The 24,746-nt window shown below is 37.4% G+C and overlaps 1 protein-coding gene across 18 annotated transcripts in view; it reads left to right on the top strand.

Annotated features, from left to right (window-relative positions):
* The window catches only part of CLOCK (clock circadian regulator), a 67,149-nt gene extending 47,701 nt beyond the window's left edge, over nucleotides 1-19,448 (top strand). For 16 of the 18 annotated variants that reach the window (XM_030024241.2, XM_030020464.2, XM_030023403.2 and 13 more), the window contains 12 exons: nucleotides 2,769-2,851; nucleotides 3,075-3,181; nucleotides 3,830-3,977; nucleotides 4,194-4,269; nucleotides 5,173-5,314; nucleotides 5,727-5,827; nucleotides 6,757-6,846; nucleotides 7,738-7,896; nucleotides 9,446-9,652; nucleotides 10,896-11,116; nucleotides 11,398-11,668; nucleotides 13,892-19,448. In XM_030024241.2, coding sequence (XP_029880101.1) covers nucleotides 2,769-2,851; nucleotides 3,075-3,181; nucleotides 3,830-3,977; nucleotides 4,194-4,269; nucleotides 5,173-5,314; nucleotides 5,727-5,827; nucleotides 6,757-6,846; nucleotides 7,738-7,896; nucleotides 9,446-9,652; nucleotides 10,896-11,116; nucleotides 11,398-11,668; nucleotides 13,892-14,071 — 1,785 coding nt within the window. In that variant the 3' untranslated portion in view covers nucleotides 14,072-19,448. The remainder of the gene's footprint in view (nucleotides 1-2,768; nucleotides 2,852-3,074; nucleotides 3,182-3,829; nucleotides 3,978-4,193; nucleotides 4,270-5,172; nucleotides 5,315-5,726; nucleotides 5,828-6,756; nucleotides 6,847-7,737; nucleotides 7,897-9,445; nucleotides 9,653-10,895; nucleotides 11,117-11,397; nucleotides 11,669-13,891) is intronic. The other 2 variants (XR_003924683.2, XM_030025964.2) reach the window with 2 other exon arrangements.
* Nucleotides 19,449-24,746: the final 5,298 nt, after the last annotated feature.

The raw sequence follows: 24,746 nt of genomic DNA, 5'->3' as shown, positions 1-24,746 counted from the left end.
CCTGAAACATGGAAATCATTCATCTGACACTTTTCTTCCCATGCGGGTCTAAGTAATGTTCTTCCTGTTATGCCTCCGGTTGGTAGAGATGTTAAATGTGTGATTTTTGCTCCATGAAATACTTGGGGGAAAAAGACCAACCCAGCAGGATTTGCAAATATTTTTGTCTTTTAAAGTGTGACAGGTTAGAATGTACTATAGTAAAACTTCTGTGTTTCCTACTTCTGGAACAGGATATTTGGAAGTTGAGGAACATCCATTTATGATCATTCAGGTCTCAGTCTCCTGAGGGCGAAAGCCTTACGGGTTATACTCTGGCCAAAGTTTCATTCCTCTACCTGAACTTCTGAGCCCCTAGTGCCTAAGTAAGCTTTCATGTTACAGAGGTTTTAACATCCTCTCAAGGGTTTTGACTAGTGCTGTTCGTCTGGGAGCTCTTCTTGTGAAGGCTTTTAACCTGACAATATTTGTTTATACTCTTTTGATAACTTCTGTTATTATTGAGGCTAGCATTGACTAGAGTCTAGCAAATAAGTGTTATATCAGGAACTTTACCATCCCAGTAACTTTACTAACAGATGTGTGATGCAGCCAGTAATAAGATGTATATTTTAGTACTGGATTGCCTTATTTAAGGTAGAACCTGCGTGCTCATCTGCCACTTTTTCTCTTTATTTCAGATGGTATACGGTTCTGGATTTTTTTTTTAACCTAGAATGTAATTTCTCAAGGATATACAGTGCTTTTGAAGAAAGCCATAGTATTCATGAGAATAACCTCTGAAAGTTCACGTTTTTATTTTCTGCATATGACCCACCACTTTTGTAACAAAATGTGCCACAGATTTTGCCTCCCAGTGAAGGATTTGGCTCTACACATTCTTTAAAACATTTGTCTTGCATTTTGACTGGTAAATGATTGAATCCTATCAAGGTGGCAAGATTAATCCACCCAAATGGATTCTACCAGAATACTTTTTGTTACAAATGAAAGTCCTTTCTTTTCTAGATGCCTTGTTGACAACTTCAACAAGATGCCTTGTTGAACAAGATAGCTTCTATCCAGGGGTATTTTACAGTGGAATATCTGCAAATATTAATATAAATGCATTGAGTAATCAGATACTAACCTGCTGTGAGCTCCTCTCTAACAATGATGTTTTTTCTGTGATTTTACTGCCTGCACTTGAAGTTATTTTTACTTTTGTTTTGACTTGTGCCAAAATAATTACATTAAAAGAAACAACAAATCAAAAGTATAGCTCAGGGCTATACACTTACTCTGTCTTTTCTTTTATTTTGCTGTGAGTGGTGCTTTATTAAATGCTGTAATCTTAGGAAATTAGATGAGCTTTGGGTTTTAGGGGTAGTTTTCAGTTTTGAAGGTTAAGTCTTGCTAACTGGAAGTCACACCGAGAGTCATAAATTTGTGCCCAGAGTGATTTTGTTGATTACCTCCATCATATAACTCACTTTCTAGTCACTGTCTTTAGATTTTACACTGATGCAGGTGAGGAAAGAACATTGCCTAGGTATGTTCACTTTTTTCTTTCATAGAAAGGAAACTTAGAAATATCTATTTAAAGAACTGCAAAATATCCACTTAAACTCTCTGTATTATAACCTGAAAGAATGAAAAGAAGGTGGTGCCTTTGTAGGAACAACAGTTAGTCTTCTACTGTATTTTTCCACAGGACTATTTTAGTTACAGATGTTTGCAGAGCAGCAGTGTGCTCATCTGTCCACATCTGTCATGAATACAATGTCAGTGCAGCAGCGGCTTCCATATTGTAGTCTTTAGGAAAGTGTTGTGGTATCCAATCTTCAATAGATTCTACTGTGTTCCTGGCAATGGGAATACTATTGCAAGCTCCTACAAGTGTGACAAACGTGCAGGTGTCCAGAAAAGAAAGATTTACTGATCTCTAATTTTATTGTAATTCTTTGAGGGGTGTATTTGTATGTATGCATGTATTCCATCATCCATCTTCCTTCTTGTAAGGCAGTACTAGAGGAGTTTGCAAAAGAAACAACTGGCTTGGGGTACTTAGCTCCGTTACTGTCTCAGCATGAGGCACAGTACTTGGCAGGGCATCTTTACCTCTCTGGAAGGGGATAATAGAAATTGACTGACATGCACTGATTGCACATATGTCTGAGTGGAATATATTTAAAATTATGTACAGAATACCTTGCGGATTTGTTGTAATAGTGGAAATACAATCATTCTCTTACTTTTCATGAGTTCTAAACATAAGAACTGTGTGTTATTTGTAGTACGTGTCTGTGCCCTCAAGCCAAAGTGATTTAGAGTACTCTGTATTCACTAAAAGGAAGAATCCTGCTCCTAAACTCAAAATAATGTGACCATCTTGCTAATGTTGGTTTTTACCCATTATAAGCATATACTGTAATCAGAGTGTCTTGTGGGAGTGTTTCATCTCTTCTTTTGCTTGTTGCAAGTTAAAAGCGTAACTGCAGGAACTATTGATTTCTGCTTGTACTACCGTGTTTGTAGATACTGAGCTTGAGTTTAATCTCATGCCGGGGTTGTTCCATTTAAATCAACTGAGTGTCAGTCTGGCACAGCTGAGATTAGATTCTACCTCAGTACTATGCATCTAAACAAGCAAAAACAATGAAGCTGTCTAAAAATAACATAACTATTGTGGAGTTATCTACTAACTTTAGGTAAGTCTGAATTTCAGAAGAGCTTATGAATTAGAATAGAGCAGTTTTGAGAGAGATTTTTATTTTTTTACTTTTTAGGAAATGTGCACTGTTGAAGAACCCAATGAAGAGTTCACATCTAGACATAGCTTAGAATGGAAGTTCCTATTCTTGGATCACAGGTGCAATTCCTTCTATGTATAGCAGCAATAGTAGCTGAATCACAGTGGTGGCTATAATATTTAGAGTCCGCCAATCAGCATTAACTACTCATAGCTTGTGTTGGGTTTAATTTTTAATTTTTTTCAGAGCACATACTGTAAACAAGAAAACGTATATAATGAAATAATTTCGTTTGGGATTTTTGTGTGAAAATAAAATGACATTAATTTTTGTATTAATTAGGGCACCTCCGATAATAGGTTATCTTCCTTTTGAAGTTTTGGGAACATCAGGCTATGATTATTATCATGTGGATGATCTAGATAATCTGGCAAAATGTCACGAACATTGTGAGTACAACTAAGTTGCTAAAATGAGCAAGTTTGCTTTATAGATGTTCAGTTTAAAGTTCGTTAAAATGTACAACTGTTATAGTGAAATTTTGTGCTATGTTTGACTGAAGTGTCTTTGCTCCCATTCATTTGACATAATTGCACTGCTGATCTTAATCTTTTTTCTTTTGATACAGACCTACAAAACATTTAACTTTGTCTTATAATTTAGAGTTTTCATTGTGGTAAATTGGAGTGCACAGCACTATGACTAATACTTCTCTAGTTCTTCCAATAGCATTTAAAAGGCTCTGTGATGTTTAATAAATGCAAAAATGGTTTAAACATGTAATTGAATAAGCTTTCTGTTCAACTGTGTTTTTCTTTATAAAGCTGTATTTAAATTTTTTGCACATAAATTTTTCACAGTATGTAAAAAAAAAAAAACCCACAAAAATGGAATTTTGAGTTCTGCAGTTCTCTGAAAAATGCAGTGTAAAGTTTTTTTGGTAGAAAGCTACAGTTGTAAACCTGTTCTTAGTCATTGTCATAATACTGGATTTAGACATGATTTTGGGCCATATGAAGCTGGGAAATAATGTTTATTATGTAATTGCAATATTTACAGACTGGAAAGACAGTCAACTTTATTCTTCACTTTTATAGTAATGCAATATGGGAAAGGGAAGTCATGTTACTACAGATTCCTTACAAAGGGACAACAATGGATTTGGCTGCAAACACATTACTATATCACGTATCACCAGTGGAATTCCAGGCCAGAGTTTATTGTCTGTACGCACACTGTTGTAAGGTAAGTTATTTTTAAAAATCTATATTAGAGAAATTCTGTTGGCATAGGAGCTGTATTGCTGGTCTTTTTGGAGGTAGAGAAATCATAGCAGTTTAAAGAGTCATTGGAAAACTTTGAGATATTTGTAAGCAAGGTATCTCTGAGAAGTTTGGTTTTTGAGGTATGTTTTTTAAATCATCCAAGAACATAGCAGTCACATTTGGTTTGTTCTTCTAGTTATGCAGAAGTTAGAGCAGAAAGACGACGAGAACTTGGTATTGAGGAGTCTCTTCCAGAGATAACAGCAGATAAAGTGAGTGTCTTCTATAATTTTATTTTACGTCTTCTTTCTTTCATACTAAAAATAATATGTAAGCAAATACACAGCAGCAAGAAGTGTTTTGTCCTGTTACAGATAAAGTAATTATTTTGATCTCTAAATATGAGAGATGATAATGATAAAGTAGTCTAGGAAGGGTGTTTAACTGTATTCTGCCGTGAACACTTACTCTCCTCTTTTCAGGAGTTCATGTGCATGTAGTTATAACATGGCAACATCCATAAGTCCTTATTAAGATCTGATTCCTGCAGAGTTTGATTCATAAATAAATTTTCTTCCTTACTGGAAGCACCCATAATCTGAAAAACCAAGGTCAACACACTAAGATGGCTTAAAGGAATTCACAAGAGGAAAGCAGGAGCTATTTCATTGTGTGACTCTGTCCCACTTCTTAGAAGTATACAAAATTCATTTTGAATTAATGTTCTTGGAAGCTCAGTGAGTTTTAGATAAGCCAGCTTGTGCAGATGCTCTGTCGTGTTTTGGCTTGGCAGTTCAGTAAGTTTCATCTGACAGTGCTCCTTCTAGTGGAATTAATTCATCCTTTCTCAAAAGAATAAGCAGTTCACTCATTGCAGTGGTGTTCAGAGTGAATTGAGTAGCTAGAGAAGGAGGTCAGCTCAGCAGTCAGTTTGTGGCCTATGTCTCCATGCATTTTGGTTTCTAGGCGTATATGGCTTTGGTTTGGTTTCTTTTCCAAGGATAAAAGCCACAAGTGCAAACTGAGCTTACAGATACCAAACAGGCCACTACTTCTGCAGTCACCTGTGTAAGGGGGTTAATTAGACACAGCATGGTCTTAGATATTTGCTAACAGAAATGTACATTGTGTGCTGAATCAGATAAAATAATTGTTGTTCGTGTATGTCCCTTCAGAGTCAGGACTCTGGGTCTGACAATCACATAAACACAGTGAGTCTCAAAGAAGCACTGGAAAGGTTTGATACCAGCCCCACACCTTCTGCTTCCTCCAGGAGTTCACGAAAATCTTCACATACTGCAGTATCAGATCATTCATGTAAGCACCAACTGTTGAAAATATAATTGCCTTCCTAGTGAAGGCTTTTTCTTCTTTACTTACTTGAACTAAATGCATAACTAGCAGTTAATCACCATTTTATGAAAAGTGTGCAAATGAAAATGTCCTTTTTGATGGTTCAGAGATCTGCTGACCACTCAAATTTTCAGAGGTTGTATAGTGATGTTAAACCACAACAAGTGACTTCTTCTAAAAGTACAATAGCAGACCCTAGAACACTATTTCAGTCCATCAGATTGCATTAGTGTTGGATAGTCAGGGTAAAAAAAAGAGTCCAAGCCTTAAGCTTTCTTTTTATTCATGAAAAGCTTCCTGTGATTTGATTATTGCATTGCAGAACTGAGATAACTATTAACATGTCTCTTTCTGTTGTAACTCTGAACATTGTCAGCAACACCGACTAAAATGACACTGGACACTAGCACTCCTCCAAGGCAAAGCTTATCTGGTCATGAAAAGACTACACAAAGAAGATCATCTCTGAGTAGTCAGGTAACTCTTCAGAGAAAAATTTTGTACTTAATCAGTGTAATTCACCTTTAAAGTGTATTATTAAATCCATATAACCTTTGCTTTATTTCTTCTGAAAATACATAATTTAAACTGTAACAGTTTCACTTGGAATATGTGACTATCAGAATTGTATCATCAATATGCAATTTCGGTATACTACATTTTAAGGGAATAGAATAATTAAGCATATAAGTATTTTTTGGCATTAGGGTTTGCAAGCTTGAGTATGAATCTCTGCTTTCACTCACACATAACGTTCTACGATTCTGCATTTTTAGTGTATATATGTATATAAGCAATTATATACATACATACATATATATATATATATATATATATATAAAATTGCCAACATAATGCTGTGTGTGTCCCTATAGAGAAATCATATAAATTTACAACTTTTAAGAATATTAGTGAATACTTTCATATAGTTTCTGAAATCTTGGTAACGTGAGAAAATGTCATGCTTTGTGTACTTTGTGCTCATGTTCCAGTTGAACTAATACATTCACTTCAAAAATAGAATGCTTATTAAAATATGTATTTTTTTAAAATTATTAGTGTAATAATAAATCAAAGGTGTCAACTTCCAAACTTGTTGAAAAAGTTTTTCCCCTTACTACAAAAAAGACTTTTAAAACAGTTGTCATTGTAATTTCTGTTTTTCCTGGTTTATACCTACTGCTTTTATATATTTTTAGCAGTGGAAAAATGATATATATGTTATGTATATAATCAATTGCTCTCATGTTCTTAATTCTCTAATATTTAAGGTTAGATATTTCAGGAACATTTACTTTTTTTTCATATGATGCTATTTTGGAATTGACACTTTATGTAAAGAAATATTTCATGTCAAGTACGAATTTCATTCTTTTCCACTTACGGAACAATTTTTTAAATCCTAGTCTTTAAGCTCCCAGTCTCTTGGACAACCAGTAGCACAGCCAACGATGTCTCAGCCTGCAACTTTACAGCTCCAGTCTGGCATGTCCCAGGTATGGATTAAGTTGATTTATTGTTTATTATTTTTAAACAGTCTTGTTCTGAATATAAGGTTAATTTCTCTTTCAGAAGTTGAGTTCTTTGGTGCCAAAGTCACCTTTAGCATTATTCTCTTGAAAAGAGCAAATTTCCCAATTTGACAGTTTTCCTTTATTTTTTTCTTCCTGTTATTTGTGTGGGTATAGTTTTCAGCCTTGGCCATTAGAAACATAGATACAAACACAATTTAAGATAAAATATTGTAGGACATGAATTTAAAAATCCATCAGTTATGCTGGTAACTTTCTACACATATGCTTGTAACACAAGGCAACTTAGTCTATGAAACACTTTTGTGAAATAAGGATAGTGGTATCAGGTCCAACCAAAGATCTATGTCCTGTAGGTAGGATATAAGTATCAAAAGGTTATATTGACTTGTGGCCCATAGCAGATGTCTAGGAAAGAATAGAAATGGCAAACATAGTTTCTCTGTGGGCTCAGCCTTCAACAGTTTGTGACTGAGGGTATTCCCAAGTTACTTGCATATGTTTTAGCTCTGGGTGAATTTTTTGGTAAACTGGTACAATTCTAATTTTTAACCTGAGAGAGCTTTAACATCCACAGTACCATGTAAATTACTTAGGCTTTTTATAGAGTCTTGGTGATTTGGACACCAGTCAATTTCTTCTGCTATGGATTTTTTTTTTTTTAGTTCACCAAATCTTATGCATCAATAAATTTGTGAGTTCTGTGACATTTTCATACTAATGAATTTGTCCTCAGATTATGGCTATTAGCAGTTTAAAAAGCAGTGCTTTGCTACTGTGGAGGAATGTATTTACTGCTTATAAATTACATGTCATTAATTTTGCTCAGCTTTTAATTTATTCATTGCACTACAGCCTGTGTTTCAGTTTTCAGCTCAATTAGGAGCTATGCAGCATCTAAAGGACCAGCTAGAGCAAAGAACACGCATGATAGAGGCAAATATTCATCGGCAGCAGGAAGAGTTGCGTAAGATTCAAGAGCAGCTTCAAATTGTCCATGGTCAAGGACTCCAGGTGAGTTAGTGTAACTGTTACAGGTTTGATCTGTAGAGAATTAGGCATCTAAAATGAGACTTGGGTACTTAATTCCACAAGGTGATCCTCCCTACCCCCTGTCAGCTGCCATCTGGACCTAATGTGCCTAAAATCCATAGCATCTGAAGCTACTGTTCCTGAGGTACCTGCCATTTTGCTTCTGAATGTATCTGGAAGTGCTCCAGTGTGTTTTCAATGTTGAGCAGCTCAAGCCTAGCTTATGCCTAAACCTAAATGTAAAAGGATGCAGTGGTTGTTACTTCTTGCAAAGTTTTGCAGCCATTAGAATATTAATCCAAAATGTGCAAGATAAGCATTTATTTCCTCTTTTAGCTCGAGGGTGTCAGATTGATACCTTTTGTTTCTTAAACTGTCCTAACTTATCAGGCTGTGGTCCTCCTATGCACCCTCCTAGTGAAGTGGTTCTACTTTGCATGGTATACTGAAGTAGTTACTGAGCCAGAAAGACAAGAAGTCGAAAGGATGTATTACTCAGTCTAGCAGCTGACTACCTGATCTCTGTATTTTAACTGGTATATTTTTTTTCTAATTTTGTCATTCTCTTTTCAGCAGCCATCTTTGGAAGAAAAGAATGACCCTATTGGGTTTTTCTAGTTAAAAAAACCTAAAGCAAACCAACCAAACAAAAACCCACCCAAAACTAAAATACACCTTAAGGAAATAATCTAAATATTTTCAGTGTAGATTGTGAATAAAGAGTAGAAAAAAATACTTCCTGGAAGTACTGAGTATGTTGCTTAAATTCTGTTGCAGAGTAGGAGTTTCTGGCATGTGGCATTTTCAGTGTTTTATCGTGTCTAGCATAAGCCTGCCAGCAGTAGACTGCCTTATAGATGCCTCAAAAGGAGAGATTCACAGCTCTCTTCCCATGCACTGTGGAGGGACCTTATTCAGGACTGTGGAAACTAGGGGAAATAGATCTAAGTGCTGCACATTCTACCTTATTACCCTGTCTTGTAGTCTTGGGCCTAAGTTTTTGTAAAGACTCAAATATTTTTGTGCTGAATTCAGTTTATTACAACAATGTTGGAAAGTTCAGTCTAATCATTATGATTTCTTGATTGCCAAGGAAGATTACGTTCTTGGTGCTATGCCTGGATTCTAAGATTTTCTTCATTTGAATTAGTTTCACTGCTGGAGATCCTACAAATAGAAATGTGATCTCAAATATGTTTTTATCTTTAGACAGTTGTAGACTACATTACCAGTTAGTCTCTAAATAGTACTTTTTCTTTAAGAACAAATAGTAAACCTTAATGTTTAGGGCTCTAGGAATCAGGATTCTGATTCTTATCTTACCGGTTACATTACAGTCTCTGAATACTGACCCTATATGGGAGTTGGGTGTTTTGCTCTAGGTGGTTGCAATGCAGTTTCAACACTTCTAATAACTAAGATGAAACTTTATCTTATATTGATATAAAATAATTAAGTTTAGATTCTCTAAAACATCTTGAACAATTAACAGATTTTTCTTAAAAGCTAACTTGGGGATTTTTTTTTTAAGATGTTCTTGCAGCAGTCAACTTCTGGACTCAACTTTGGTTCTGTGCAGCTTGCTTCTGGAAATTCTTCAAATGTTCAGCAGCTTACGCCAATAAACATGCAAGGTCAAGTTGTTCAGACTAATCAGACTCAAAGTGGGATGAACACAGGCCATATAAGTACTCCACACATGATACAGCAACAGCCTTTGCAGAGTACTGCAACACAGGTAAAATTCTCATTATTGATTTTGCTGGACAGAATATGTGCTCAAAACCATAGCTGAAACACAACAATTTTTTTTTAAATGTCCTTTGAGTCATATTAATTTCTTCATGTTCCAAGTTTTACAATTGAAATGCATTTATGTTCTTGGTAATGCAATTTCAGATCTTGTTTTTATTTTACGATTTAGGCATGTAAATAATTAATAACAAGTACCTTTCTTGAAAGACCAGTATCACGAAAACTTTTAGCTTGCCTTTTTTTGAATGTTTATGATTTTTCTGTTGACAGAACATATAAATTGAGATTTGTACTAGGTGAGCTTGAAACCTGGTGTCCAGACAGCAAATAACCAGAAAAAGCATAGGAACAGGACAAGCATATATTGGTGGTTCTGCAGTTGACTTCTCTACTCTTCAGCAATTTGTCAGATGCCATAGGTGTATGACATCTGTAATGTAATAGCCTTTTTCTTCTATGAGTTTATTCAGTTTCTTTCAATTCCATGTAAACTTTTGAAATCCACAGTATCTCGTAGTGAGTTCTACAGCTTTACTCTCTGTGAAATATGATTATGTTTGTTTTTTAAACTTGCCACTCAGCTTATATACTGGGAAACACATTGAGCAGCTATTCACTTTTCACCTTCTCAGTCATATGTGATTTCAAAGTCCTCTGACACATGTATCTCCATAGAAGCCTGTCCTTCAAGCTGAACACTTTTAATGGATTTGACCATTTTGTGTATGGAGGCTCCTTATACCTCCAATCTCTGTGGCCACCCTCCTCTGTACCTTTATCCAAATTCCATACTTCTTTTTGAGATTTGTGTAGAGGCAGACTAGTGGTGGACAGTGTTACCATCTCAGCAGTAAGCTAGTTCCAAACTTTCAAATAAGAAATTGATTGATGTGATGTGCACATTTTAGTCTAAATCTGGCACAGAGATGCTAAAGGAGTGGAAAATAGGATTTTCAACAAACAGTATGCAAGTAGCTGAAAAAATCAGGAAAAAAAATAACCTGAACAGGAGAAGAGGGTAATCGAAGAGATTTTCAGATGTCTGAGGGCCAGTCCCACCTCCAAATCCTCAGTCAGTAGAAATACCTGGGTACTTTAAATTAAGAATTAATTTGTAATAGAAAAACATTGGCAGCTGTGAAGTATGGGCAATGACAATGAGGAGAACAGCTGTAGTACCTGGCTATTTTCAATTTACTATCTCATAAAATATTTTTTCTTTTCAGCATAATCAACAAAATGTGCTTAGTGGACACAATCAACAGTCTTCTCTTGCCAGTCAGTCTGCCAGTCAGTCACAGAACACAGTCTCGGCACCTTTGTATAACACTATGGTGATTTCTCAGCCAACAACAGGAAATGTGGTCCAGGTTCCTTCTAGCTTACCACAGAACAATAACCAGAATGCTGCTGCAGTAACCACTTTTACACAGGATAGACAAATCAGGTAAATCTTCAATATTCAGATGACTTGCTATAATGATATGCTTACATAGTTCCATCATATACAAAAGGAACTAAAGTAGCATTAAAAAAATCACATGATTTATTATTTTAACTATATATGAGTACAATTGTTAAACTAAACTTTGCCCAAAATAACATGTTCACAGGCTTATCAAGACCCATGTTGTTTATAGCAAAGTATGAACCTGACAAATCTCAAGTGCACGTGGTGCTTGATTTATTTTTCCTAAAGAGACTCCAAATGTCTTTTTCTATTAACAGATTTTCTCAAGGTCAGCAACTTGTAACAAAACTTGTCACAGCCCCAGTAGCATGTGGAGCGGTAATGGTACCAAGTACTATGTTTATGGGACAGGTGGTGACAGCTTATCCCACTTTTGCTGCCCAACAGCAGCAGCCACAGACTTTGTCAATAACGCAACAACAGCAGCAGCAGCAGCAGCAAAGTCAGCAAGACCATCAGCAGCAGCTCACCACAGTTCAGCAACCAGCTCAGCCACAGCTGACCCAGCACCCCCAACAGTTCCTACAGGTAATGCGGCATTCTCTACAAATTTTTCAAAGTCCTGACACTTTCAGCATTGCTAGCTTATCCTAGGGGTGCTTAACCTGAAAACAAAGGGCTTAAAATAGCAACCTATGAACAAGCCTGATGCATGAAATAAGTTTATTCTGTAGCCATTCTCTAAAATCTTACTACTTAAAGGAGAGGTAGACTTTCCTGTAATTTGACTCTATGCTTTGTCCTATTTTATGTCGTCTTCCCTTTGAATTGCTGCTCTTGCTTGAGCATGGGATGAAGAAACAGATGTTTCCCTTTAAAACAGTTTGCATTTTCTTTGCATTCACATATTAATGCAAGAAGGTTTGAGAGATGATCTCAAACAGAATTGCTTGGTCTGGAAAGCAGCATGCAACCCAAAGCAAGACATGTCCCCTTAACATGAGGCATGAACATCTGTCTAGGCTACAGGAGAGGCTGAGCAGCAAGTAACCTTGTAAGCAGAGAGTAGAGAAGAACCTTGTTTTAGTGGAGAAAGAAGAGACATTGGATCAAAAGAGAAGGAGGCAAAACCCAAGGAGTTTAGAGACAGGAAATCTCAAAAAGAAAAGAAAAGAACCAGAAGGTAGAAAAAATTGATGGGGAAATCTGTTGCTGTTTGTTGATTCCAATTAATTGCTGGCACATAGCTCACCCAGCAGGTGATGCTGGTGAGGGAGATGTAGTTGTAGCTGGAACACAGAGAGGAAGTGCCTCCAAGAAGACATGCATTAAAAAAAATCTTAATTTGGCCTCTGATGTTGCCTTCTCCAAAGAAGGATAAAGTCCATGTAACTATCATGATGTAGTTTGTGCATATTCTTAACATTCGTTTACTCTGGGAATGTCAATTTTCTTTTTTTTTTTAATCTTTAAGAGTATACATAATTAAAAAATCCTTATTTTAAAAATATTTACTGTACGTGGTCTCCCATTTGCACTAAATTTGGGATCCTGTGTGCAGGTGGAATATGTGCAAATGCAGTAAGTAATTGGAGGCTTAACCTACATTTATATGCACAAGGAATGGTTACAGTTCTGTTTAGGGCTGAGTAAAATTTTCTTTCACTAGGTCATTAACAGAAAATATTGACTTGTTGAAAAAATCTTTCACGGGAACATACCAATTTCAGTCATGCATCAGGAAAAGGCTTTTCAGCTGCAAGTTGACTTTCAAAAAGAAAGCTGAAGAATACCTAGTGATTTGAATTTCAGCACTCATTTATGTAGTGGGAGACTCTTGAACTGAATCAAACCAGAGCGCAGATTTGAATGTGTTCTCTGACAAGTCAGATAAATACCGTAACAACAATGCTGTTTAGCAGGTTGGTAGCGTCTGTACCTCTGTTTCCAAATTTAAAAGTTGGTACAAATTTGACTTAATTCTGGTGAAACAGAAGATTTGTGAAAGATTAAGATCTCCAAAGGTCTGTTCCTGTCCTAGAATTTGTTTCTAGGCAAAAGTTTAGTATTTTTAATGCAAACTATTAAAGTGCTAGACTTTGAAATGAAGCAAATGCTCTTTAAAAAGGGAGAAAAGTGTTTTTCCTGCCTCTGCTCACTGGGGCAGTCTGATTCTGTAGGTGCAGCAGTCGATGTAGTTTACTTTCTGCTGCAAGAACGTGTTTCAGGATTGAGACATCCAAGTGCATTTGTACCCATCCTTCATTGCTTTTCTTCAGTAACCATCATCTTTTGGTTCTAAGAAGATTAATATTAAAACTAAGTACTATTTCCAATAGTAATAAATCTCCTTCAAAGGGGATGTTTGGGTCTGCAAATACGGCAGTTTCTTTGTTCATTTTGGCTGGGGGGGGGGATGAATGTCATGTGCCAAGTCATGCACTGTTTTTTCATTTGACTGCAATGACAGCCACCTGTACTGGTTAAAATAGATTCCTTAAGCCCTGTTATGCTCTTGTGGTTTGAAATGGAGACAAATTGCCATGTGTTCCTACTCATTGTCATGGGACATTACAAAGACCAGTTACAGCTGCTTTATTAATTGGTCAGATGCGCTAATTAACTTTATTAGTATGAACTAACCTTTGCAATGTTTGCTAGTATGAACTAATCTTTGCATTGTTTGCTTAGCTTAAATGACCAAATCAGAAGTTTATTTTGATTCAACCCTTATGACAAGTTAAAAAGCAGCTAGGCCTGTGTTTCTCAGTGCAGCAGGAAAAATAATCTTTTTCTGTTTCCATGTTTTAGACATCCAGGTTACTTCATGGAAATCAGTCAGCTCAGCTTATCCTCTCTGCTGCTTTCCCACTACAACAAAGCACTTTTACTCAGTCCCACCACCAGCAGCATCAGTCCCAGCAGCAGCAGCAACTTTCGCGACACAGAACTGACAAGATGACTGATCCTTCCAAAGTTCAGCCACAATAGTGTGGGGCTCTGCCTCTTCTTGAAGCAAACTACCAGGAGGGGGCTGCTCCAAAAACAGTTGCACTGAGGCTACAGAGGTAGCAGTACGAAGGCTTTCTAACACCACAGTGTTGAGATCTACTTCTAACTTCTGGAATCTGTTAAGAAAAGCCACAAGATGATGATGGGGACATGGCCAACTTTGATAGTTGCCCCAGTTTCTGTGTTCTGAAGGATTTGCTGCCATGTGTTAATTTGTCCAGGTGAGATATCAAAATGTGACTGAAATGAGAGGGATGCTGAAAATATTGGTATTTTTATCAATCCTGTACATTTTTAAAGTATTGAAATGGACATGGAGCAATTGTTTGAATTAGCAGAAAAAAATGCCAGGAATATAGTCCAAAAACCATCTAATTTTTTTCAGATGATTACGGGACAGTAAATATTTTGAAAATGTTGTGTGAAATCCAGTTCTCTGTTGTACAGATGCTGTAAAATATTGTGTATATGTCTGCATAAAAGGAGAAAGAGCAAAATATTTTATATGATGCATGAAAATGTAATCTGTTATTTGTAGGTTTGAATATGTTTCCCTAAATTCTCACGCCATACTCAGACTAATGTTTTCCTCTGTTCTACCCTTTTGTTTACAACATGATGCATCATTATTTTCACCCTTAATGTGGGCACAAGTCTCTTGTTTGTGCTTTGTCTGTGATGTCAGGATTTGTTTGGTGAGGTATAGTGTGTTGGTTAGTTGACTTCTTGAGGTTAAATTATTGATGAAGCTGTTTGAACTGGTGATCATGCATCAGGGTTCAGGACATTCAGATACATGAATATCATCCATCATTTCGTATATAATTCATAGTTTTATTTGAAAAATAGGAATTTGCACTGCTTTCTTGCGGATGGTTTGGAATTTTATTCCCCAAAGCTATCTTTTGATATAGTTCATAGTTGGAAATATTTATGTAAAAGGTTTAACAAAAAATGACAGTAATTTTCAAGAATGTTTCAGTTATAGGAGTAATTTGCACAAAAATATATTTACATTTAATAACCTTTTGGGCACTTTTTAACCACTTTCTCTGTGGTGAGAATTGTAACTTGTTAAAATATGTTGGAATCTTTTTATTCTCCTTCAAAAATTAGTCAGAACTAATTCAGGGTCATTTTAACAACAACAACAAAACCCATAGTGCCTTGATTTTAATTCAGGTGATAATGTTGAACATCTTGAATTACAATGTCTTGAATCTGTAACCATTTTCAATTTTGAAGTCTTAGTACATTGTCAACCAAACTTGTGTAACTACTTCATAGATATTTCTGTATTGTGTTGATTTTAATAATGGTCCGAGTTGAGACCATGAGCATTTTTGAGTGGTACTCCCCTTCAAACACTAGCCAGAAACAGAGGAGTCTCTAAAATCTCAGACCTTGAAGGTAATACTCTTAAAAGATCAAAAAACCTAAAAGTGTAGAACTCCTTTTGCAGGAGGAGGAATAGTAAGCTGATTTTTTTGTTGTTTTTTTTTTTTTTTTCAATCATTTTCATAGCATTTAAAGTGTGTTTTGGGGGAGATCACGATTGCATTTAACACTACCAGGCTATTGATTTAAGAGATATCACTGAACTAAGACTTCAGAAGGCGACTTCACTTTATAAAGAAAATAAAAAGTTCCAACAGATATGATGTGCTATTTTAAATAAATGTTCAGTAGGTTTTTATGGTACTAGTTTGTGGAAACCAGAACTTCAGAGGAAAATGAATAAATGCTGATAGATCTGATAATTAAAAACAAAAACAGTAAAAGCAGTTAAAATTAGTATTAGGGAGAGAAAGCTGGATTAATCTTGAATACTGAGGAGGAGTTGAATGAATGTAACCAAATGGTGAGGGACTATTTTGTACTATGAAACAGTTTGATTGTATTATTGGATGAACCAAACCCACAGGAAGGTAATACCAGTTTAGCCAAGTATTCGATACAGTTGGTTACGTTTTGAGGCTAGCCTTTGCCTTTGCACGTGTCCCACCATTAGATCTTTGTTATTCCCCAGTTATAAAGCAAGAGTTTGGCACCAAAAAGGACAGCGGTGAACAAGGAAGGAGAGTGTGAGAAACACAGTACCAAAGAAAATCAGATTGCTTTCTGCTCCAAGAAGCCTCTTGCAACGTGGAGCAAGGAACCGATGCCAATACCAAACATAGCAAGGAACACTTCCCCTTCTTTAAAGGGATTTCTGGCATCCTCTGGGCTGGAATAATTGTCAGAAACCTGTTTCTCTAAAGTTCTATGTAAAGAAATCCTGCCTTGCTCTACTATCCCTACCACACCATTCCACCTGTTTCTAAATTAAGCTGCGTTGACTAGAGGTCTGTGCGATCAGTACTTTTGCTTAATGGAAAATAGGTTAGATAAAAATGTTTTTAACCAATTACAATAATAATATAGCACTAAAAAAGAAAACTGGGAGAGCTTTAATAGTGCTGTTAGAACTATTGAATTGAATAGTGGTGAAATAGGTTTATTAAGCTATTACACTGAGAATTACAGAAAATAGAGATACCAGGCAGACAGTTAATGATGCAGCTTTTTATATAAAGCTTCGTTTAAACTTCTCTTCCCATTTCCCCCTTCCCAAATACTCTGGTGTGCTGCTATAGGTTTGTTGGTAAAAAGGCTAAACTAGGTGAGAGAGAAATTAGATGATGACAATAGCATGACTGCTGAAAGAGAACTATGGAAATGTACGCTTTGATCCAGAAGCTTTTTGTAACCTGAGAGAGAGGTCATTCAATTACAGAACTACCAGCTAGTAGAGAAAGTATAGAAGATGGGGAAATTCAAAGAAACTGGAAAAATATAGCACGCATTTGAAAAATTCCTGCCATGAATCAGGCAAACTTTTTACAGAAGTGAGTATGTAGAACTCAGTCTAGATTCTGTGCAAGTATGCAGATGCTTTATTTCACAGCTGGTGACTAAAAAGTGTATATTTAAAAGGTGTGCAGCTTCCCCTGTTGCTAATCAGTTGCTGAACTGTCCTTGATTTGTAGCGGGAAGAGGACCAGGCTATTGCCTCTTTCTTAATCAGCCTTTTGCTTCTGCCCGACTCATTTACTACAGTCATAGACTTATTTGCAACATCCTAATCAATAGGACAATAATGAATGCTGTGATGCTGCAGGTTCTGGAGCATAAACATTACAGAATGACTCTGACAGAAGGGAAGGAGTCTGTTAAGGAGAGGATTGTATTTATGAAGAAATGGGCTGGTGATACCTGATGGAGTGAAAAAGATGGCATAGTTGCATGGAGTTTAGGAGACAGACATTGTTTGCCTGCGATGGGTGAGGATTTGAAGAAAAGCTTCTAGGATAACTTCAGAGAAAAAAAATATAGCTATTTTTATATTATATTTAATATATATTATATTTGTATATAAATATGAAAGGATTCTAGTAGGAGCTCTCCATATGCCTTCCATTTCATCTAGAAGGTTTACCTTCTGCACTACGGTTCCAGTGTGTCACCACCTTCTGTGGGCATCTTGCCTACTGCCAAACACCAAAATTAGTAACCCAGTATCCTTACAAGAGATAGGTTTCATTTCAGCTTTATGTAAAAATGAATAAAATAAAGCTATATCAGGCAGTTTTTCACAGAAAAAGAAATTCTCTTAAGACTCAAATAGCACTTTCTCTTTTTTTTTTTTGAGTAATAACAAGCACTTTACTGAAAAGACTATTTGAAAAACAGTTTATTTCTTTAGTCAGTGAAACTGTTAAAAAGAGGGGGGGCATCGAGGAATGACATGCATAACTGTCAAGAGACATTTCTGGAAAATGTTTCTTTAATATGGTGATCCTTTGAGGCTCAAAGTGCAAGATTAAAAAGGCTTCTAAAACTGGTTGGCTTTGTGTTTTATGTGGCCGGGGAAGGGATTAATGATGATAGCTTCCTTGGAAGGAGACTTTTTAAGTTGCACAGTTGCCTATGAGAGAGAATCATCTGGAGGCTCATTTGCCTGTTCAATAATTCTAAGTGTCCCTTAGGATTATAACTTGTGTGAAAATGTTCTGAAGGTTTAAAGATGTGGCCTTTTTCAAATGTTGAAGTCAATTGGAGAACCATTTATATTTTCAGAGATTTAACCCAGGTATTGTTATGAGTGTTTTAAATGTTGTGGCATCAGGAGATGTCAAACATGTCAGATTCATAAGTTTCTCTATTTGAAATCATTATTAAAATTAGATGTACAGTCAGAGGGCTGGAAAAATGGTTATTTTGATTAAAAGGGAAAAGAGACTAGTTTTAATAATTAACCTTTTATTTTTTTACTTATCCCAGGTGGAAAAAGTTGAAGAAAATTAAGTGAATTTGGATTAAAAAAGACATATTTAAACAAATCATAGTAGATGAGACAACTGTGAGAGAACATTTGAAATTGTCTTGGTTGTCCGTGAGACTGGATAGTTGCTTTTTCACTATCATGATTTTTAACACTACATTCCTTGTCTTTTTTTTTTTAACAGGTGATTTTAAGCTCTGCTATGCTTCATGCTATGTCATCTGCATGAATTTTGCCAGCATGATATGCTATATTCAAAGAAATTGTACCTAAATAAAAAGGGGGTGGGGGGGAAACACAAAACACTGTGTCTGAACAAAATACTGTATGGCCTAATATAGACACCCCAGCTAAGACTGAGAGATGCTGCATTAATAGACAATCAAAATGGGTAATTATTTATGAAACACTTTTGGGAATGGTCTTAAAGATGTTACTGCTTTGAAAGCAGTTGGTGAGTTGTCTTTTTTTAATAAGAAAGGTAAAATATTTATTTTCAAATATATCAGATTGAATTTTGAGTTTTTAAGCAGTGTTGATTTCACAGTGTCTTGGGTTTCAGTTTTGTTTTGTATTTTTTTAACTGGCATTAGATTTGTATACGTAAAAGAAAACAAACAGAAAAACCCTAGTGCCGCTCATATTGACGTCAGGAAATGTAGATACAGTTCCCTGGTGTTCATGTGACCATTACTAACTGTCAATTTTTTAACTGAATAAATGTAACTCATTTAAAATTTTGCTTTTTGTAGCTTCTAAGGTTCCAGAAGTTTTTTTTCCCCCCGAGTTGCTTGATGTCAATTTTATCTAAGTTTCACAGTGAAGCATTCTCTTACCCTTCCCACGACTGTCACAAAGGCACTCTCTCTCCCCCACCTACAGAACCAACTTGTGAGAAGTTGCTTGATGTCGATTTTATCTTCTCTCCCCTACCCAGACAAATGACTTGTGAGATTTCAGTAAAAAACGCATACTGTATTTTTTTCTTGTCTACTCTCTGTATCTCTTTATAAATTGATGCCCCACGCTAAAGGCTAGAGACCTTTGATTTGTGTATTTATATTACTGGCTTGGAGTTTACTTACACAGCACTTGTTGGAACATGCAGAACTTAAAACTACTTTTGTATCTTCATGTGTATGGTCGCTGTTCTCTTCAAATGATGGAGCAGCACTGCAGAGCGTTTGCATGTGCACGGGAGGGTTTATCAAGCACAGCCCTTCCCTCAGTTTATGGCATGGGCAAAACACCCTTCTTTAATTCTTTCAACTCCCCTCCCTGGATATTTCTTCTGCTGGTGAATTGTCAAAGAAAAATATTTTCAAAGGAGGAGAGATGATCTGAAATGTCAGCTATGCCACCAAAAAAGGAAGCAGAGACTTGAATTTAGCTGAGAGCACAACTCATTCAGAGCACGCAGCTCTTGCTTTGAAAAGCTGTGTGATAACATGCAACCTGTCAGGGTGGTCTAACACTTTCTCCCTGATCCTTTTGCACTGATCAAAGTGTAAACATTAATAATTTGAAATTAGTTAAATGTTCAAGGAAGGGTGGGAGGGAAGGATATCCTGTAATTGAAGCAGAATGCCTGGAGAAAATGGTAAATATGCTTAGCCATTTTTACAATCTGCAGTTCTTTTCTTTCTGTACTATCACACCAGATGCCCATGTGAAGATACTCATCTTTTGCCTTTGGGAATTAAATAATACTTGTGCAAGTTGTGTATTACTTCTACATGCCATAAGCCCCCTGTGCCCCAGGAGTCAAAACAAAATTAGCTATAGAAGTGCTGTAGTTGTAGTTAAAAACTGTCAACACCCACCAGCGATAAGACCAATAGCATGTAGCAAGAAAGATTATCAGTTTTCTTAAAACTGAACTTTGGAAATATCAATGTATTTTTCCATAAACTTATCAAGAAGAAGAGCTGTAATTATAACTGCTGCCACACCTGAAGCAATGCTGTTCAATGGCAGTTTGCTGTCTTGCAAGCTTAGAAACAAAAAACATGCTTATATGAGAATGCAACTGTTAAGTACTTGTAAAGATTAGCAATCCAAAGGTTAGTTGCACTTCACTTCTGAGTCTCAGGCATTAGTGATATAAATTCCAGAAGATTTCAGCTGTTTGAGGGTAACATATAATAAGAACAAAAATGTCCACAGTCTTACAAGCATTCTTTGTAGCACAGGGTGGCTATCGCTGTCAAGACTCTTTGGCAACTATATTTTCACTTTGGAACTAAATTTAAATAATCCAGAAGAAATACACATCTATAGTACGTGCCACATGTAGATGGAGAATCTTAGGGGTTAAATGTAACCCATGTCTACACTAGCGAAAGCCTGTCGCTGTAACTTGCCAAGGGTGCTGACTTCAGGGGCTGTACGAGGTCATCTGTGGAAAAATGCTATGTCAGTACGGCAAGTGCTATTACGTCATTATTTCCCTGTCTCTGGAAATTAACGATAACTCAGGTTATATTAGGATGAAATTGCCTGATCCTCTTAATTCAAGATCAGAGACTTTTTTGTTTAATATACAGTATCTGGGACTAAGACGTAAGTAGGCTCAACCACCAACCCCTTTCTAGAAATGTGTTGTAAAACTGCTCACGTGAATAGGGTGGCAGCGTTCCAGCTGCTGCACAGCCTGCCCTGAGCTGGAGGTGCAGCTGAGGTGAGGGAAGCCTGTATGGCAGCAGGCTGCCTCTTACGGCACTTGCTGAATACAGCCCCTCCGTAACTTCCCAAGTTTCCAGACTTGGTATCTTGACTACTGTTTCTCAAAACAGCAAGCCCAAGCACCAGCCCAGCATATACATACCTGGTTGCATGACCCTAGGAAGAGCAGGCTTGCTTGTGAACTGGACCTGTACTTTGGTTCAATAGGTTTCCTTTGAAAAACTTTGTCCTGGCACAATGGAAGATTAGAAGTTTGCCGTAATCTTTGCTTATTGCACTTTGCCACATACAGTGTAATGAGACAGGCTTTACCTAAGGATTGGGAATAGGCACCTTCGAAAATAACAAGCACAAGCTTTTCTCATTTTAAGCATCTCAGTTGATGTGAGATTTTTTCATCCCAGTAGAATTGACTATCAATCATCTCCATTTTGTTTCTCTCACCTGGAAACGAGTAGTTGCAGGCAGTGTGTGCTTTTTTTAAACCTCTGCTGTGTGCACATGCAGTCAGAGATGCAAACTCCTGCTTTAGCGGCTGCTTTGGAGATTCCTTTGGCAGCGACTGAAATCAGCTACATCCCACCTCAGCAGGGAGAGCTGCAGGGCAGATGGGAAACCTGTGGTGGACAGTTGCCTGTTTATTTCCCATGCTGCAGATGCAACAATTTGCAGAGCCCTCCCTTAAACACTCGCTGTATTTCACATTCTCCAGCTACAAAAGAATAAGAAATTGCATAGCACTGCGGCAATTTAAACCTCAGCTAGTTAAGTGTTTCTTTCATGTTCTAAAATGCAAGGCAATCCCCAAACTTGCCTCCATTTAAAAAGGAAAGAGCACTATTATTTAAACTTTTTCTGTATTTTCTTCCTGAAAAGCCAGGCCTTGGCTGGCTAATACACCAACCAGCTCCTTCCCCAAAAGTACCACCATCTAGGTCGTGGCCATGCGTAATGCCTCAGGACAGAAGCATTTATAAAGCCGTGTGTGACACGCTGCCGCACCAGTACAGCATGAAACCTGCTCTGTCATCTTTAACCTTGAGATCTTGCAATTCCCAGCCTGCAAATGACTCCTCCAACCTACCTGAGAGCAGCTCAAACACTGCCACTGCAGGACTGAACTACAGATGCAGCTGTATTTCTTCCACGTGAGCAAGCTGATGCAGCCAAAAAGCACTGAACCACCCTCCCCAAGCCCTTGGCTACAATTTCATAGCTTGAGCATCTCTATAAACATCACGTCATATCCCCACTCCCCCCACCCGATCACGCACAGATTCTCCTCAGCCTCAGTGCTTTAACACACAGGCTTAATGCTCCTGCAAGCTGGTAAATAACTTGGCAGGACAGTATCTTGGAAGAGAGGAAGCCCAAGCTACAGCAAGCTGCTGAAAAGACAAAATAATCTGTTCCCATATGCCCAGCTGTGCTGCTAAACACACTGCAGCTCACTGAGGAGGAAGTTTGATGAAGGTGCAACACACAAGCCTACTGAACTGCACAGCTCACAGTCAGACATGGCCCATGGTTCCCACTTTATCTCTTGGTATAAGAAGTAGAGAGACAGTTTCTTTTACTAAGAGATCAGTAACTTCCACTTCAGGTACAGGGTGGGGAAAGGAGGGGCAGGGAATGAATTACTGCTCACATGCATCAGCATCTCAAGCCTCAAAAGCCTAGCTTTCAGCTCCCCACCCGCTGAATTCAGAGGGCATCACAAGTGACTGCAGCATCAGTCCAGATCTTCCCATGTTCTGCCCTCAGCACCTCCTGCACAGGGTGTTCCAGCCCAGGGGCCAGTGACCCAGCGCATATTCTCCCAAAATGTTTTAGCTCTAGTAAGAAGGCTTGCTTCATCTTACCAACAACATACCTACCTCTTCAATTAAGACCCGCTACTTTAAGGGAAGTATGGGCAAAGGAAAGGCTTTAACAAAATCTGGAAGTTTTGATGCAAACTCACCCTAAAGGGCAAAACACTTTTTTATTTTTATGTATATATATATACACACATACACACACACTCGATACTACCTGTATCTCAAGTATCCAGGTATTTTGAGACAGAACAGCGCCACACACCTCTCCGATGACAATGCACTAGAAATACAAGACAGAAGTATGACGAAAGCTGCTAAAATCCCAGCCCCTGAACCAGCTGACAGGCAAGAGAGATGGCCAGGGTGCGAGCGCTCTGAGACGCTGTGGAAGGACACCATGTGTGCTAGAGACAGCGCAACAGGCACAGTGCTGCTAAAAATACATCAGTGGAGTCCTCCATCACCCCCAACAGGCTTCGGTTACATCCTGACTAGATGCTTTAAATTGTGAGAAATTCCAACAGGCACTTGACAACATTAAATCACTGTAACTAGTAGCAACTACTAAAGCACCTTTCAAAGCCTTTACTACAATTTCATGAGCTGTATAATTTTATAATAGATTTCCAAGGATAAGTCAATGTTTGTGCTTTAAAAAAAAAAAAAAAAAAAAAGACCACTATTCAAACTCACTCCTACCTGCCTAGCTAGCATTAGAGAACAGCCAAATACATTGCTGTGACTGGTCAGAAGCAGTACTTAGCATCATGTATAAGTTTGTAATAGTAAAATATAGATGTGGAAGATGCAGAGATTTGTTCTGCAACTTCACACTTACCTCTACAAACAACACGTTAAATAGCTTCATTTTTCTGTTGATACTAATTGTTTTCATATCAAAACAGCTTTAAGGAGCGCATATGAAGTTTGGATGGCTTCTACTAGAATATGGCCAATCAGTTTGGCTTTTTGGATTTTGAGCAAGAATTTTCAGCAGGAGGAACTGCGGCACCACAGTCCCTTTACCCAGGACACATCTGTATAAACATACTGTAGCCCAGCGGCTCCACTTTTGAATAATACAACAAGCAGTTGTCCAGCAAACAGTTAAAAGTTTAGGCTCTTCCCTATTTTCAGTTCCCTGTTCCTGCCCTGTTTTAAGATGACCTCTGCCACAAATCCCCTCCAAGCAAGAGTTGAAACATGCCAGGGACAGAGTGTGTGTTTCCACTGTGGGAAAGAAGAGGCTGCAGCTTTTGGCTACAATGTTTGGTTCAAAAGGAAAACAAAACATAACAAAAACCCAAAGAAACCAAAAAACCGCAACACCAAACCAAGGCAGTGGCTCACCTAGTAATTAGCGATGGTACTGCCAGCAGCACCCTTCCATCAGGCCAAGACATGACCATTTAGACCTGGAGCCTGAAACTAGCCTGTTTTCATACCATTGTGCATGACAGGCATTGTGCTGCTGCAGTCTTAAGAATTTGAGAAATGTGGCATTAAGGGGTTTTCGGGGCAGAGAAACCTAAGAGAAGGATTAGGGACTGCTCCGTTTGTGAGCTACAAATGGAATGGTCAAATTTGTAATGCTCCATATTACTTCAGCTTCAATAAAAGGCAGATTCATAATATTAGAAACCACATTTTCTGTTTTACAAGACTGTCACTGAGTAGATCTTAGTGGGTTAAGTCATTAGTTCAGAATCCAAATCATCACTGAAGAGCAGAGAAAAGCAGGTATTTCTGCAAGCCACGGATCTTCAGCCGTCAACATTTTCAAAGTCTTTATAACACTGGCATTTATCAGTATCCAAAATAAATT

The sequence above is a fragment of the Aquila chrysaetos genome, chromosome 1 (assembly GCF_900496995.4).
Source record: "Aquila chrysaetos chrysaetos chromosome 1, bAquChr1.4, whole genome shotgun sequence".
NCBI classification, from domain to species: Eukaryota; Metazoa; Chordata; class Aves; order Accipitriformes; family Accipitridae; genus Aquila; species Aquila chrysaetos.
Note: the sequence above shows the minus strand (reverse complement) of the source record. Positions and strands in the feature narration are given on the sequence as shown.